This window comes from Aythya marila, assembly GCF_965140915.1.
Source record: "Aythya marila genome assembly, chromosome: 11".
Taxonomy (NCBI): domain Eukaryota; kingdom Metazoa; phylum Chordata; class Aves; order Anseriformes; family Anatidae; genus Aythya; species Aythya marila.
The window spans coordinates 10,746,416-10,760,494 of record NC_139052.1 but is presented as its reverse complement, the minus strand read 5'-3'; the positions used below and the strand labels follow the sequence as shown (position 1 = coordinate 10,760,494).

Here is a 14,079-nt window from a genome sequence, read left to right as displayed (position 1 = left end):
ACACAACTTACGCCTGGAAATCTCCTGGCAGGAGGCTCTCGCCCGCTGGCGGGGGGCACCCACGAGGTCCCCGCGGCGCTGCAGTGCCAAGGGCGCTGGGTGCGAGGGGAGCAGCCCCCCAAAAAGCCACCCCCGGGGGGGGCTCCGGGCACCCTGAGGCACAGCGGGGACGAGCAGCGAACCCCACAGCACCCAGGGCCCCACGGACACGGGGGGGGCTCCAGGGAGGGGGGCGGCCCCTGCACCCCCCCCCCGGGGCCTGTGGGCACAAGGCGAGGCCCCCCCACACTGAGGGGCTGGGGGGGGGGGCGGGGGGCGTGAGGGGGAACCGGGACCAACGGTCCGGGAGGGGGGAGGGGGCGGCCCAACGGCCACCGGGGGAGGGGAAAAGAGGGGAAAAAGGGGAAAAAAGGGAAAAAGGGGGGGAAGAGGGGGAAGGAGGGGAAGGGGGGGGGGTCCCGGCCCCAACGGCCGCACGGGGGGGGGGGGGGGCGGGCTCGGCCCGTGACGATCCCCTCAGGGAGGGGGGGGGGGGCACCGGGGGCGACGCCGTTCTCCGCTCCCCCCCCCCCCCCCGTTTTACCCGTGGCGGCACTCACCGGGCTCCAGCTGGCGTCCCGGGCGGCCCTAGGTGTCCTCCATGAGGGCCGCGGGGGCTCCTGCCTGCAGCGGGCAGCTAGGGCCGGGCGGCGGGGCCCGCCATGCCGCCGCTCGGGGCAGGCCGCGCCGGTGTCCGCCTGGCGGGGCGGGGCGGGGCGGGGCGGGGCGCGCGGCCGCGGGATCGGCTCCGCTCGGCCCCGTTCGGCTCCGTTCGGCTCCGTTCGGATTCGTTCGGCTCCGCTCGGCCCCGCTCGGAGGTGCAGCCCGCAGCGCGCCGCCTCCGTGCCCGGCTGGCCGCAAAACGCGGAGTGGAGCGGAGCGGAGCGGGGAGCACCCAGAGCTGTCCCCGGCCAGGGGTGGTTTAGGGGAGGGTTTGGGGGGCGCGGGTTGGGCGCGGTGGGCTGGGAGGTGGCTCCCAAGGTAGACGGTGCCCTGGGAACAGCTGAGAGTCGAGGAGGGGTGTGGGGCAGGTGCACAGAGGTAATTTTCGGTCTGAAGCTGCCCGCAGGAGCCGTGGGGGCCGTTTGGTCCCAACCCCAGCACCCCAAGAGAGGGGAACCCCAGTGGCACCCATGGGGACCCCTGGCAGGGCAGTGGGGCACCAATGGGACGGGCATTTGGGGCACATCCAGCACCTCCAGCCCCAACACATGGCAGCAGAGGCACCAGGCAGCTCCCTTGGGGCAGGTTGCGGGGGTCCAGGAGGGGCCCCAAGGAGCTTTCTGGGGTCTGCGGCCACACCAAAATCCCCCAGGGCCTTGGGAACACCGAGGGCAGGGTGGGGCAGAGCCTGGAGCGAGGTGGCACCAGGGAGCACGGAGGTGTAATGAGCAGGGGCAGGTCGATGCGGGGAGCTGCTGAATGTGAAGGATTAAAGAAAGGGAGAAATTAATCTTGCTCGCGAGGCACAGAGGGTTTGTAACTCGCACACGCAGCTGCAGCAGGAGCAGCTTTTGCAGGGAGGCTGCTGCTCCAGTACAAACCAGGAGAGAGATGCACGGCCCAAAGGCACCGGGAGCTGCAAGGGCGAGCTCCCGCTGGCAGCCCCACACACCGACCCTCGGGGCAGGCAGGACCAGAGCCCACCTCCCACCCCCGACCCCATAGATGTGCTGTGGGGCCGTAGGGTGCAAGCATCGCAGCTGCTTGGAGCCATCCCGCGAGCCCCACGTGGTTTTTTGGCCCAGCAGAAGGCATCGAGCACTGCAAGCCCTGCCGAGCACCCGGGAGCAGTCACGGTGTGCCCTCCTGCGAGGCCAGCACGTGTCCCAGCCCAGCGAACAGGCACGAGCTGCCTCTTTGCTTTGGAGGGGGACAGAGCCAGCTCCGAGGGGCTGGGATGGTGGCTGGAGGCCGTGCCGCCCACAGGCTCCCTGGGATCAGTCGTGGGGTCCCCACGGGGGACAGACACCAGCACCCGAATGTGTCACCGCATCAGCTCCATCTCCCACCCACCCCTTCCGTGGCGCTGGGCCCTGGGCAGGGAAAGAGCTTGGTGAAAACACTTCTTTTAATGCTTTCCGAGTACAACACGGAGCGATACCCAACGGCGCCGTCGCAGCCTCCTTCCCGCGAGCACCTGCTCCAGAGGCGAGGGCCACGGCAGCACCCGTGGGTGGCAGTCCCGGTGGCAGTGCCCGCGTGGGAAGGTGGCAGCTCACAGCACTGCTTTCTGCTTCATTAACCCCTTCTTCGCTCCCTGATGGATCTTGGAATCCAGCTTCCCTGTAAAGAGAGGGGGGGGGAGAAGGAAAAAAAAAAAAAAAAAAAACACAACCCTCATCAGTCTTTATTTTTAAATGCTATTTGCATTGCAAATCAGCTGGAGGCAGCGAGGTCTCCTAGTTAGTGTGTTGCTGTCACATTTAATTATCGTGCTTGAGGAGCCCGGCGTTTCCAGCCGCCATGCCTTCCCTCCGCAGGCGCGACACGGGAGCCGGGGCAGCGCGCAGCACACAGGCGCCGGGGGGGCTCCAGCGAGGAGGAGAGCAAATTAACATCCAGGAGGAAAGCGATCGCTTTGCTCGCCCCCAGGATGCGTGTCAACACGTTCGAAGGAAGCCCGCAGAGAGCGGGGACAAGCGGCGTGGCAGGGATGCGGCACAGCGAGCGGGCGGGGAGGGTCCCCCTCACCCTGGCCAGACCTAAATTCTTCAAAGCAAGGAGAATTAGGAGAAGCTCCAGCACAGCTACAGCACGGCCAGGGGAGCTCCCGGGGATGAGACGGCCCAAGCTCCAAACCTTTGGGCACGGCTCCTAAAACTGCTGGTAAATGCCAGCGTGCCACGGGAAGCAGAAACTTGGCCAGAGACAATGGCTCTCATCCAGTCAGGGAGCGTCGCCTTCCCATCACACTGAGAAAACTTCTCGTTTTAGCTCACAGAAGGGCCTGACAGCACTTTTTTTTTCCAGGAGAGGCAGATGACAAAGCCACTTTGCTCATGAGATCCCATTAGGACAACCACCCCGGCCTCCCTGAGACTGCCTCCTTCCTTCAGCTTGAGTCACGGGTCAGCCTTGCTCCTCTCTGAATACAGAAGCCGTAAATGTGCAAAAAAAAAATATATATATATATAAAAAAAACCACGAGTGAGCAGTTGCAATTCACTGCGCCATCGCTCTGCAAATGCCTGCACCAGGCTATGGCTGTGGTTGAAATTGGTTGCAGGAACCAGGTGGTGCTGATGCCTCGGTGCGGCAGCTCCCAGGACCCAGCAGGGTGTCTGCAAAGCTCCCGCGTGCTGCTGCTGCCATCAGAAATAAACAGCAAAAGACCAGGCCCCCAGCAGGGCCGAGGCAGAGCGTGCGGATGCTGCGCGTCAGCCCTCCGAGTCACCAAACCGTGGGGTTTTGGCAGGAGAAAGGTGGCGAGTTCGTGCTCGCTCCACGCTCTGGTCTCCCAGCGCCAAAGCTCTGTCACGTCCAGAGCTGTTAGCTCCGTACTTAGCATGCCTGCCTGCTCCTCCTGGGTCCCAGAAGTGATCAGTAGGCTCCTCTGCTCTATCAGCTGGCAAAGATAAAACGTCACGTGGGTAACCTTTAAGAAAAGGCTAAAAATAAGGCAACGGCCCCAGGGTCCCCTTCTCTTTACGCTCAGTGATTTAAGGACTCTCATCTCGCAGGCAGCGCCGCGCTGTGTCCCCTCTCCCAGCCCCACCACCACGCTCCTCCAGCCCTCGGCTGTTCAAGGCAGCTTTGGGAGCGCTGCTCCAGGGGGAGCTTTGCCCAGATTGAAGGAAATCTCCCCAGAGAGCCACGGCTGAGCTTTGTCCTCACACGCTGAGACTGAGCAGGGACACGATTGGGGAAAGCCGTGGTCACAAATGTGACACAAACGCCATGCCCATCCCTTCCATGCAAACAATAACCCTGGCACCGAGTCGAGCTCTGTTTCTTTCTTCCTTCCCCAGGCTGCTAGAAACGACTAATTTGCAATGGAGAAGCATTCAGATGTCATTGCGGTGAGGTCCATGCTGTTATCTGGCAAGGAAAGCCGCTCGGGCTTGGCTTCCCAACAAGACAAACTGGCATTTTGTCACGGTTGAGCCAGGCTTCAAGGAGACCGGGGCAGCCAGCGAGCCCAGGTAGGGACATGAGCCGGTGCAGCCGCTTCCAGCTCGGAGAGCCCCGCTTTTGACCGGCTCGCATGCGAAGCCAGCCCCTCGTAAAACAGCGTGCCACCACCAGCAAAGGTCAAAGGCTCCCCCGCTCCTTCCCCCACCCGTCACAAACACTGTCTGTGTCTCCCCGGAGGGGGACGTGCAGCTCCACGACCTCCGCGCCGCAGCTCCCGCGCTCTCGTGACAGATCCCGTGGGGAGGAGGGCAGGGGAGGCACGGCCAGCAGCGGGAGCGGGCCACGCGGGCAGCCGCGAGCGCAGCCGGCTTCCTTCCAGGCTGTTAGGCTGATCCTGCTCCAAGCAGGAAACTGTCACAACACAAAGGAGACGATGTGACAGATGGGGGGGCAGGCAGCGCCCGTGCCCGGAGAGGCAGACGTGCAGGAGGCGGCCAGCCCCGCGCCACGCAGCCGCTTCCCCTTCAGCCACCGCAGCTCCACAGGGGCAGATGTGAAGGGGAAGGGGGCACGGCAGCCGGAGCCTGAAAGAGTGGAGAGAAGCTGAAAATGTAAATAAAAATAAAACGAAGGACACGGCAGCTGTTCCAGCGATGAGGCTGTTGTAGCGCAGCACAGACATTTCCATCCCAAATAACTCAGCACAGCCCTGACTGCTCACCGGCACGCTGGAAAAGACCTGTCCCCGGGGGAGGACAGCGCCGCTAGCAAGATCCAAGCCCTCACATGAGCTCTGCAGCTGCAGATCACCGAGCATTGTTTGTTGCCATCGGCTGAATGCACCTCCCAGATGTTGCTACAAAAGCCAGGGAATAAACCAAATTGTTTTGCCCTTCCACCCGCTCGGTACCACTGCAGGGAAGGTACACGCCGAGCGCCCAGGGAGAGAGCAAAGCCGTGGGAGAACGGTGCTCCTGCGAGTGGAGAAAGGGGAAAAAAACACCTCAGAAACAACACAAAAACCCACACTGTGCTTCAAAAGGCCTTATTAACCAGTCCTGAGAAACCCTGCCGCTCCTGCGCCACCAGATAACTACTCCCTGAGAACCACGCTGCAAATGAGAAAGAAAACCCAGCCATCAGCTCTGCTAAACAAACAGCCAAGACTATTTCTGCTTATGCTGCTTTTAGCCTGTCAAATTAATTTTTCACATCCCCTGAAAGCATGTACGGTGCCTTCCCCAGGCTGTGTGGTGGGGAAGCTGCTAATAAGGATGGAGCTGACTGCAGACTCCCCAGCTGCTGCATCCATCCTCCATTCTTTTTACAGCAGCGGGCAGGAGTAACTGGCAGCCTGCGGAGGGCTGGTGGCTCATAAAAGGGACTAACGACGCTGGCAAGCAGAGCGCGGACAGATGCTGCGGCGCTTCCCCGCCAGCTCTGCCAGGACATCCCATCCTGCCGGCCCGCGGCTGGGCTGGGGCAGCGCATCCATCTGGCCCCGCAGCCCTCGTTGCTTCAGCCCCTCACCTCCTCACAGGCGATGTGGAAAGGAAGGCAAGCGGCCAGCACGGCTCGGCCCGAGCATGGAGCAGTGTCACGCCCCCCTCCTCGTCTGAGGATAAAGGGAGGCTTCTGCCTCGCGTCCTGACCCAGGCTCAGAGAGCTCGTGCCAGACGCAGATCAGCTGCAGACATGCGTTTCCTCAGAGCACGTGAGCGCTCTCTGAGTCCCGAGTGCTTGCAGAGGCAGGAAGAGGCATGTATTTAGAAGGAAACAACATCTGGGGAAAGGGGAACCGAAGACAAAAATATTACAGATGTATTTGAATCATTAAACAAACACCTACAGATCAAAGAGCGCGGGGCAAAGGTTGTGAACTCATATGGCAAAGGCAAGCAGAGGTGGTGATGAGAGCAGGCAAGAAAGGCCAAGGGGGGCATCTGTGGAAACTTTACTACTTACAGATTTTGGGTTTTCCTTTGATGGGAAACTTCACAACCATCTCCTGGGGATTAGTGCAGATAAAGACAAATGGAGACCCAGACTCCTGGCTCAAATCCGGATACTGCAAAACACAGAGACACACACACAGCACAGTCAGGCGAACTGCAGCGGGCGTGAAGGGAGCTCAGCAGTGGGGAGCAGCACAAAAGGAAGCGCTTCCAGACAAACCCTCATTTCAGAGCCCAGCTATATATAGGCTGCACCAGCTCTGACTGAGCCAGTTCAAGAACTTTTAATGAAAGCAGTACGCTTGCAGGTTTGCCCCTTCTCATTTTTGCCTCTGCTGGGGTTCGCCCTGTGTCTGGAGCCGCGCACCGAGCAGATCCCCGCACGCTCCCTCAGCACAGGCCTGCGTTTCGCTGCCTGAAGGTGTGGTTTCACACTTGGCTTACGCTGACCCAGAGCGTGGGCTGTCGCTGCGAGGCTCTGCCCTCCCAAGCTCGCCGCCTCACCGCCTACCTTGTGCTGGCTCTAACAAGCACGAGTGATCCTCAGCCTGCTGCGCTCCAGCTGACTGCGAACAACACACCAGTGCTTCAGCCAGAACAGCCTGGGCAGCCAGCACAACGAGGCCGTGACCACCAGAAGAGCAGCAACATCTCCTCAGCTGCGATAGCCCTTCCAGCTCCAGATACAGCCCCATCCACTCCCCGTGAGGCAGATCCGTGCTTGGTTCAACCACACTGATTTGGAGAGCACGCACCGTCCTGCTGTGGGACACAGCCCTCGAGAATCACCTGCATCTAACGGGTGAGCAACCAAGAGCAGCGGGTAGGAAACGGGGCGTTATGGTACGGCAACAGCTCGGCCCCAGAGCCCTAACGCAGCTTGCAATGAGGCCGGCTCCTCCGGGCCAGGCACCTCGGGACAGGAGCTCACACAAAGGTCTCCTGAGAGATGTCACTGTGGTGAAAACATCAGGGAATTTTACAGGAAGAGTGTAAACAGAGCACTTCTCTCGTTAACCATAGGGAAAGGGAAAAAAAAAAAACAACACTGGGTGAGAGAAGCGCATGGAAGTCCTGTCTGGATGCAGCTCAACCTCGCTGGGTTAGAAGGGAAATGCAACAAAAAAATGCAAATATCAAGAAGCCCTTCAGACCCTCCGTTGGTCGCAGACCTTGTGCTGCCAGGAGTGCTATCTGCCCCTCCGGGAGAGGGCAACGAAAGAGCTCCAGCCCAGGAAACGCTGCAGAAACAGGCAGGGGAAGCTGTTTCCCTTCCCCGGGAAAGCTGCCTTTTTTCTCCCCTGCCTTCCTCGAGCAGATCCGCTGAGGCTGGTGTACGGGACAGGATGCCAAACCAGATGGAGCAGTGTGTCCTGGCAAATCCCCCATTTGTTACTAACAAATGACTTCTAGGCTGAGTGTTTGAAAAGCTCTCCCTCTCTCACAGATCTGCCAAGATGAGTTTGGATTTGCCCTGGAACAGCTGGGCATGGAGAGCAGAGCAGGGAGCAGCCCACTTCTCCGGCGCTGTAGCAGGGTTTGGCAGCGCTGCCGGCAGTTAGGGGAGATTTACAGAAGCCTGACACTAGGAGTGGATCAACTGGAAAGTGTTTCCAGCCCCCTCATTTTACAACAGCGTGGGCCACGCTCGCCGAGCGAGAGAGATGTACAGGCACTGAACTGCTCTGTGCAACACCCGCGCTGGGAGGGAAGGAGCTGCGCTCATCTGTGCAGCACGCAGACGCCCTGCTGCACTGAGCTGGCATTGGACAGGTTTCTTCCTTTTTTTTTTTTTTTTTTTTTTTTTCTCCTCTCTCTAAGCCACGTTACTTGACTTGCTTCCATGGCTCCACGCCGATGCCAAGGATTTTCATTTCCCATCTGCAGGGAGGGAGGATCTTGGAAGGTTACAAAGCGCCAGTGTGAATATCCCCGGCCAACGCCTGGTGAGTGCGAAATGCTCGCCCGGCTTTATTGCTCTCGGGATCACACGGCCGAGCGGTCGCTCTTCAGGGCCAGGCATCTGACTGCCCCAGCAGCTCCCACAGCAGCGGGGCCTCTGCAGCTCACCCCGTCGAGCTGGGGGGACTCAGCCCCCTCCCTGGGGACAGCGGTGGTGTCCCTGCACCACGACACGTGGCTCGGCCACGGCTTCTTCAGCCAGGCTGCACGCCCAGCACCAATGTGCCGTGGAGGACTTGCTGCCTTGCAGTGGCTTCCCAAACCCCTCCCAGGTGGAGCTGAGCAGCAGAGTGTCCCCCTCGCACCTCACGCAGGCCCCCACAGTGGGGAACAGCCTCACAACAGGCACTGAAAGCCAGGCTGCTTTCTCCGCTGAGAGATTTCATCCAAAACCAGGCTCAACCCTTCAGTTCCACACGCTTAAAGCTCAATCCAACCCCAAGGCCGAGATGGATGCCACAGCTGCGACGTGGGTTTACGCTGCCATGCCGCAGCCTTTCATCTCCTCTCCCAGGGTAGGGTTCTGTCCGCGTGCCAACGCTGCGCAGCCTCCGTGTCCTGCATTTTAAAAGCTTCAGCCCTTCCTCTGGCATCTCGCCCCCAGGAGGCAGGGAAGAGCGCCTTGGCGAGGGGCTCCCAGCTCAGGCTCCCGATTGTACCCACCCCAGAGGTCTCCTACCCCATCCCAGTGAGCACCAAAGGCGGAATATTGCTGCCTCCTGGGGCTGAGAAAAAGCCGTCAGCCTTTCATCTGCTTCCAGCAAGATGCACTCAGGTGGAGGAACGGGGGCTGAGCCTTCACGAGCGGCTGAGCCTCCCCAAGGGCCAGGCCCTGCTCCCCCCCCTGCTCCCAGATGCACAGGCACGTCCCAGGGACTCACCAGTCCCTTCTGGCATGTTGATTCAACTCATTCGTCCTGAACAAAGTTAGTCCCACCACCAGCACCCTCCCGTAGCACTGTGCAGTCACCGTCCAAGGGAAGAGCAACGTAAAGAAGCCATCTGTAGGCACCGTGCCCCCCATACCAGCACCAGGACCACGACAGACGTTGTGGCAGCACAGCGGGCTCTCCCCGCAGCTTAGCTCAGCGCTAGGAAATCAGCTCCCACCTGCCACGCTCTGAAGATGCCTCTCCTATCGGCGACTGCTGGTTGACTTCTGTTCTCGTCTCAGCCACTGGCACCGGGACGTGGAACACATACATTTGTCTCTGTTAAATTTTCCACAGCTGCCCAAGTGCCTAATGAGTAAAAAATTTGTTTCTCAAAGTGCCTTTGGCACTTTGGATGGCTTTTAATGGCAGTTACACTCCTTGGCCACGCTGAGAAAGTTCTCCTTCTGTTCAGTTTTATGCAATCCTTCCCATCCAATTTCCTCCTCAAACAATACCCTGATTCCTCCCTCTCCCGAAAACATTTTCCCGAGGCAATGGGATTTCCATCCTACTGTTTTTATCAACTATGTGCAGCTTTTCTGGACCAACAACTGACCCCTCAACGCTTCTGCTTTGGGCTGCAAGAGGTCAGCCGAGTCAGTCTGCAACCTACCACACAGTAAGCTTAGGAGGTAAAGTTAAAAAAAAAAAAATCTTCTTCCAAATACCATGGCCCACAGACTGCAACCACTGCTCATCAGTGCTTCAGCAAGCGTGAGACTTGTAGGAAAATGCCAAAAGCCAAATCTAGAGTGCCAGAGAAAGAAGACAGAGCACGTCCCCGGTAGAAATGGCATGCAACAGCTCTTTTTTCTTTAAATAAAACTCGAAGGTGAAGAGAAAGGGCAAACTGCACTCCCTCACTGCAAGAGGCCAAGAATCCCACCCAAGCAGGAGTTTTCATGGGGGATGTTCCTTCCCAATGCACTCGTCATATTAATCTTGAATGCATTAAGCAAGACAGGTGCCAGTAGTGCAGGGCTCTGGCATTGCCTCTCCAGGGAATCAGTTCAGCGTTTAGGAGAAGGTGGCTACAAAGGCTCTCCAGTTCTGCAGATAAGCCAGAAAGCTCTACAGAAAGGGGTTGCACAATGTAACAACAGCGTAAAAAATAATTTGGTCTCCTTCCAGTCCTTCTGCCACCTCGTAGCAGGCTCGCAACGTGGCTGTTGGGAGGACGGTGGGCGCTGTGGGCTGCAAACAGCAGGCACAGTTTGCCAACTGCTGCTCCAGCCCACATCTCTGCGTGGTCGAAAGCCCCACGTACACCCTGCATGTGGCTGCGTCAGTGCAGCCACCACCCTCCCTGCTCACCCCGGCCACCAGCAGATGTAAACTCCCATCTCTGCTTCCACTCAGGCTTCCATTTGCTGCTAACAGGTTTGTAAGATCCTAGCTGTGAAGAGATTAGCAGGGAGGAGGAAAAAAAAAAAAAAAAAAAAAAAAAAAAAAAAAAACCACCACCACCAACAAAAAGCAGATCTCAAGGCAGCTTAACGCACAGAGAGAGCTCGAGGTTAAATGGAGCATCTGAGCACGAGCTGGAAAAGGGAGCTGCGTGCTGGGCTCCTCCAAAAGCCAGCCACCAGCTTCGCCAGCGCCCGCCCTCTCTCTGGAGCCAGCGCTTTGAACATGCATTAAGCGGCTATCAGATGTCCCCAACAGCCACCCCAATCAGGCTGCAGGCAGGGATAATTGCTAATGAATGTTCCCTACACTTTGTTTTCGCCGTCCCTCATCTCCCATCACCAGCTTGTCAAGGCCAGAAATAGCAGCAGGCCTGCCTTGCCTCCCCACTCCACAGCAAAGAGCAAAGGAGGAGCTCAGAGTCAGCGTGGAGATGAACCCATCCTCTCTGACATTCTGAGAAAAATCCCTATTTCCCTGCAGTTTCTCCCCCTGCAACCTGTTAAGGTGACTGTTTTTTCCCCTAATTTTCCCCAGCTGGACGGGGGTGCCACACAGGGCTGCCCAGACCCCGCTGGATGTTTTTCATCCCAGAGGATATTCCCGCTTTCCTCCTGTTTCTCCCTTGCTGCCTGTGCCTCCCAGAGCTCCCAGGACGGGCACTGTTTCTTTGGGAACCCACAGGAGCGCTGCCCTCAGGCCAGCCCGCTCACACCCTCCATTTCTTCACCCCCTCCCTAAATCTGCATTCGCTCGATCCCAAGCGCCTCGAACAGAAGGCAAGGGGATTGCAGCAACCGAAAGAAAACGTGCCAGGGGAGCGGAGCCGTCGCTAACGAGATGAGCTCTGCTCCGGTGAATCCAAGGCAGGAACAAAGGCGCCGCGTGCGACGGAGCAGAGGTTCTGCGCAGCACAAAGCGCAGAGCGAAAAACATTCCCCGGCAGCTCCGCCGGCCACCTTTCGAGCTCCTCTCTCGCTCTTATCACGACACAAAAAGCCGAAGGAAACAAACAGGAGATCGAAGGCTAAAAATACTGCGTGGAAACAGCCCCGGCGTGTGCGTGTGTCCCCCCCCCCCAGCCTGAGAGGCAGAGCTCTGCAATGCGGCCTGCTCTCCTCGCTCGCTGAGCACGGCACAGCCCAGCGCCTGCAGGCCCCGGCGGTGGAGAATTGCACTCTGGAAGCTGTAGTCCCGCTGGGCCGGCCGCCCTCGCTCCATCTTATGGCCACCGGGGCCGGGGGGCCGCTGGGGTGACCCCGGCAGAGCGTAAAAAGGAGGTGGAGGTCGCGGCGAGGGGACGGGGGCGTTCGGCAAGGGGTGAATCATTTTCCTGGCATGGCTGCTCGGAGCGCTGTGAGGGAAAGGCAGCCGGTGCTGCCAGGCAGCGCTGGGCCAGGACACCAGCTCGAGCCCTGGCCTCCGCTTCCCCCCGCCGCTCTCGAAGAGCTTCAAAATAAAAGAGGCAGTACTGGAAAGCGAGGCTGTCTGGAAAGAATAAAAGCGAGCAGAACCCATGTGTTGGCAAGAGCGCTTGATTATTCCTCACCGTAAAACACATTCAAGAGGGGGAAAAAAAAAAAAAAAAAGAAAAAGAAAATCTTGGCAGAGACGGTGTCCCTCCGAAAGAGCTGGGCTGCTGTAAGCAGGCCCGCGCGCAGCCATAAATCAGCCTCCCCCAGCAGGCAGAAACACGCAGCGGGCTCTGCCCCGAAGCTCCAAGAGTTACGAGAGGCTGATGAGCAAGGGGAGTGGGCGGCAGAGGGCTCCCCGCGAGGCGAGGGGAGGTCTGCGAGTGCGTCTGGCCTCCCCGCGACTTCCTTCACCCAGTTCTCCTCGTGATTTGTGGGCCAGGCAGATCCACTCTTCTTTCATGCCTCATAAGCTTCATAGCTGTCAGCCTAACATAACAGGTAATTAACTACTAAACAGCCATTTTCTCCTCCTCTCCTGAGGGAAATTGCTCACCATCCAGCTAGAAAATGTTTCTTTAGTGGTTTGCAAAAAAAAGAGAAAAGAAACTCAGTAGTTCCTGGCAAGCGACAGGGCTGCCGCGGCCAAATGGGGGCATTTATGGCAATGCTCACGGCATGGACGCTAGTCCCTGTGCTTGTAGGATTCAGAAGAAACAGAGCCCTCAAAACGGAGAGTGAGGGCACGTACGTGTATCTAGCTGTGTATCTGCCAGTGCTGCAGACTCCCTGATTCCAGTTCATGTGCCATCAGCAATAACCCAGAGCCCTGCTCACAGCTGCCCTGTGGGCTGCAAAAGAGCAGCTTAGGTACAGCTGCAGACAAAATGGATCCAGGGCTCGAAGCTCAGTCAACGGCCCTGCGATCAGGCAGCAGGTAGGAGCTATTTAACACCAAGAAAAAAAAAAAAAATCCCCTGTTTCTCGCTGCGTGCGGGTCCAGCCTTCGATGACAGGCAGCCCCAGCAGCGTCCTTCCTTGCCGCTTGCCCAAGGACAGGCGTGTTGAAGCAGCTTTTCCCCATCTGTTGTTCTGACAGCGGCCGTCTCCACCGCCTCGTTACACGGACGGTCACTTTCGGGGATTATCTAACCCATCCTGGCAAAGCAGCCTGCATGCTGAAGCGCTTGAGGGCACGGCAAAGACGACTCCGATGGCCAAGGGATGCGGGTTTGCTGCTGCTCCGAGTGGCCTCTTCCCGGCAGCCAGTTTTGGGAAGTGCTCACAGAAAACCAAGCGCTTCGCTCTGAGTTTTGATCTCCCTCACAACAGGGCCTTGCATCACGCTTCCAACTTTCAGCGAGCGTTCAGGCATCAGCTTTTAAGGCCCCATTCCCGCTGCCTCAGCCCAGGCCAAACGGGCTTCTGGCCCACGACAAACACAACGCTTTCCTAAACAGAAATCCCAAAGCAGGTCCAAATTTCTAGAAATGCCAAATTTTATAGCCTGAGGCAGAAACATCCAGTACTGCAGCCTTGAGAACAGGCACCTGAGGAGCTCTGCACGCAGCTCTCAGGCAAAGACCACCGCAGCGATACAGAAGGGGAGGCTGGGTTGGAGGAGGGATGCTCAGCCACGTTTGATCCAAGTCAAGAGAAGAGGCAAAAAGAAAAAAGCAGGATGGCAAAAAACAAAAACAAAAGCCGGCAGCCAAACTTTTGTTTGAAAGCCTGTCAGGTCTAGACTGCAACGTGTGAGGAAGGAACAGCTCAAAACCACAGCTGCTAATGGTTATGGATTTGGCAATCAAAATGTCTTTGTTAAAAAAAAAAGTTAACTGCCTTACTATTGAGGTTACAAACCGCAGCCTTGATGCATTGTTGCAGTCAACATCCTCCCTGCTGTTTTTGAGAGCTTACATCTGCTGCTGGCAGATAATGTGCTGGCATAGGCTCCCTTCATGAGAATGCACAAGGAATTTTGCTAGCCTGCCTTCCTTTCCCCTTCTTCCCACAGCGATGCCCGTCAGTTGGTGCCTGTTCTGCCCCTCGCAGGCCTGGCTGGTACCGAGCAGATGCGTGGGCAGCGGGGGCGGCAGGCTGGGAGCCCCGCAGGATCCTGCCCCCGGCCAGGCTGATCCATCCATGGGTGTTCTCCGCCTCCCAGCCCGGCTCGAGTTGTGCTTCTCCACCACAAGCTGTACTTTGATTCAAAGGGCAGGGGAAGCAATTAAAATGTAATAAGTAATAACAGGACTTTGAAATGTAGATTTAATATTTAAGCTCGTTCTG

General features: G+C 58.1%; 2 protein-coding genes across 5 annotated transcripts in view; both read right to left on the bottom strand.

Moving 5' to 3' along the window:
• The window catches only part of ZNF609 (zinc finger protein 609), a 48,180-nt gene extending 47,444 nt beyond the window's left edge, over positions 1-736 (bottom strand). For 2 of the 3 annotated variants that reach the window (XM_082769137.1, XM_082769135.1), the window contains exon 1: positions 600-736. The gene's annotated coding sequence lies outside the window, so the exon portion shown is untranslated. The remainder of the gene's footprint in view (positions 1-599) is intronic. The other variant, XM_082769136.1, reaches the window with a different exon arrangement.
• Positions 737-2,098: 1,362 nt separating this feature from the next.
• Positions 2,099-14,079, bottom strand: part of TRIP4 (thyroid hormone receptor interactor 4) — a 31,613-nt gene continuing 19,632 nt past the window's right edge. Inside the window, exons 12-13 of one of the 2 annotated variants that reach the window (XM_082769488.1) lie at positions 6,082-6,184; positions 2,099-2,325 (exon numbers count right to left, since the gene is read on the bottom strand). In XM_082769488.1, the coding sequence (XP_082625614.1) occupies positions 2,258-2,325; positions 6,082-6,184 (171 nt within the window). In that variant the 3' untranslated portion in view covers positions 2,099-2,257. The remainder of the gene's footprint in view (positions 2,326-6,081; positions 6,185-14,079) is intronic. The other variant, XM_082769489.1, reaches the window with a different exon arrangement.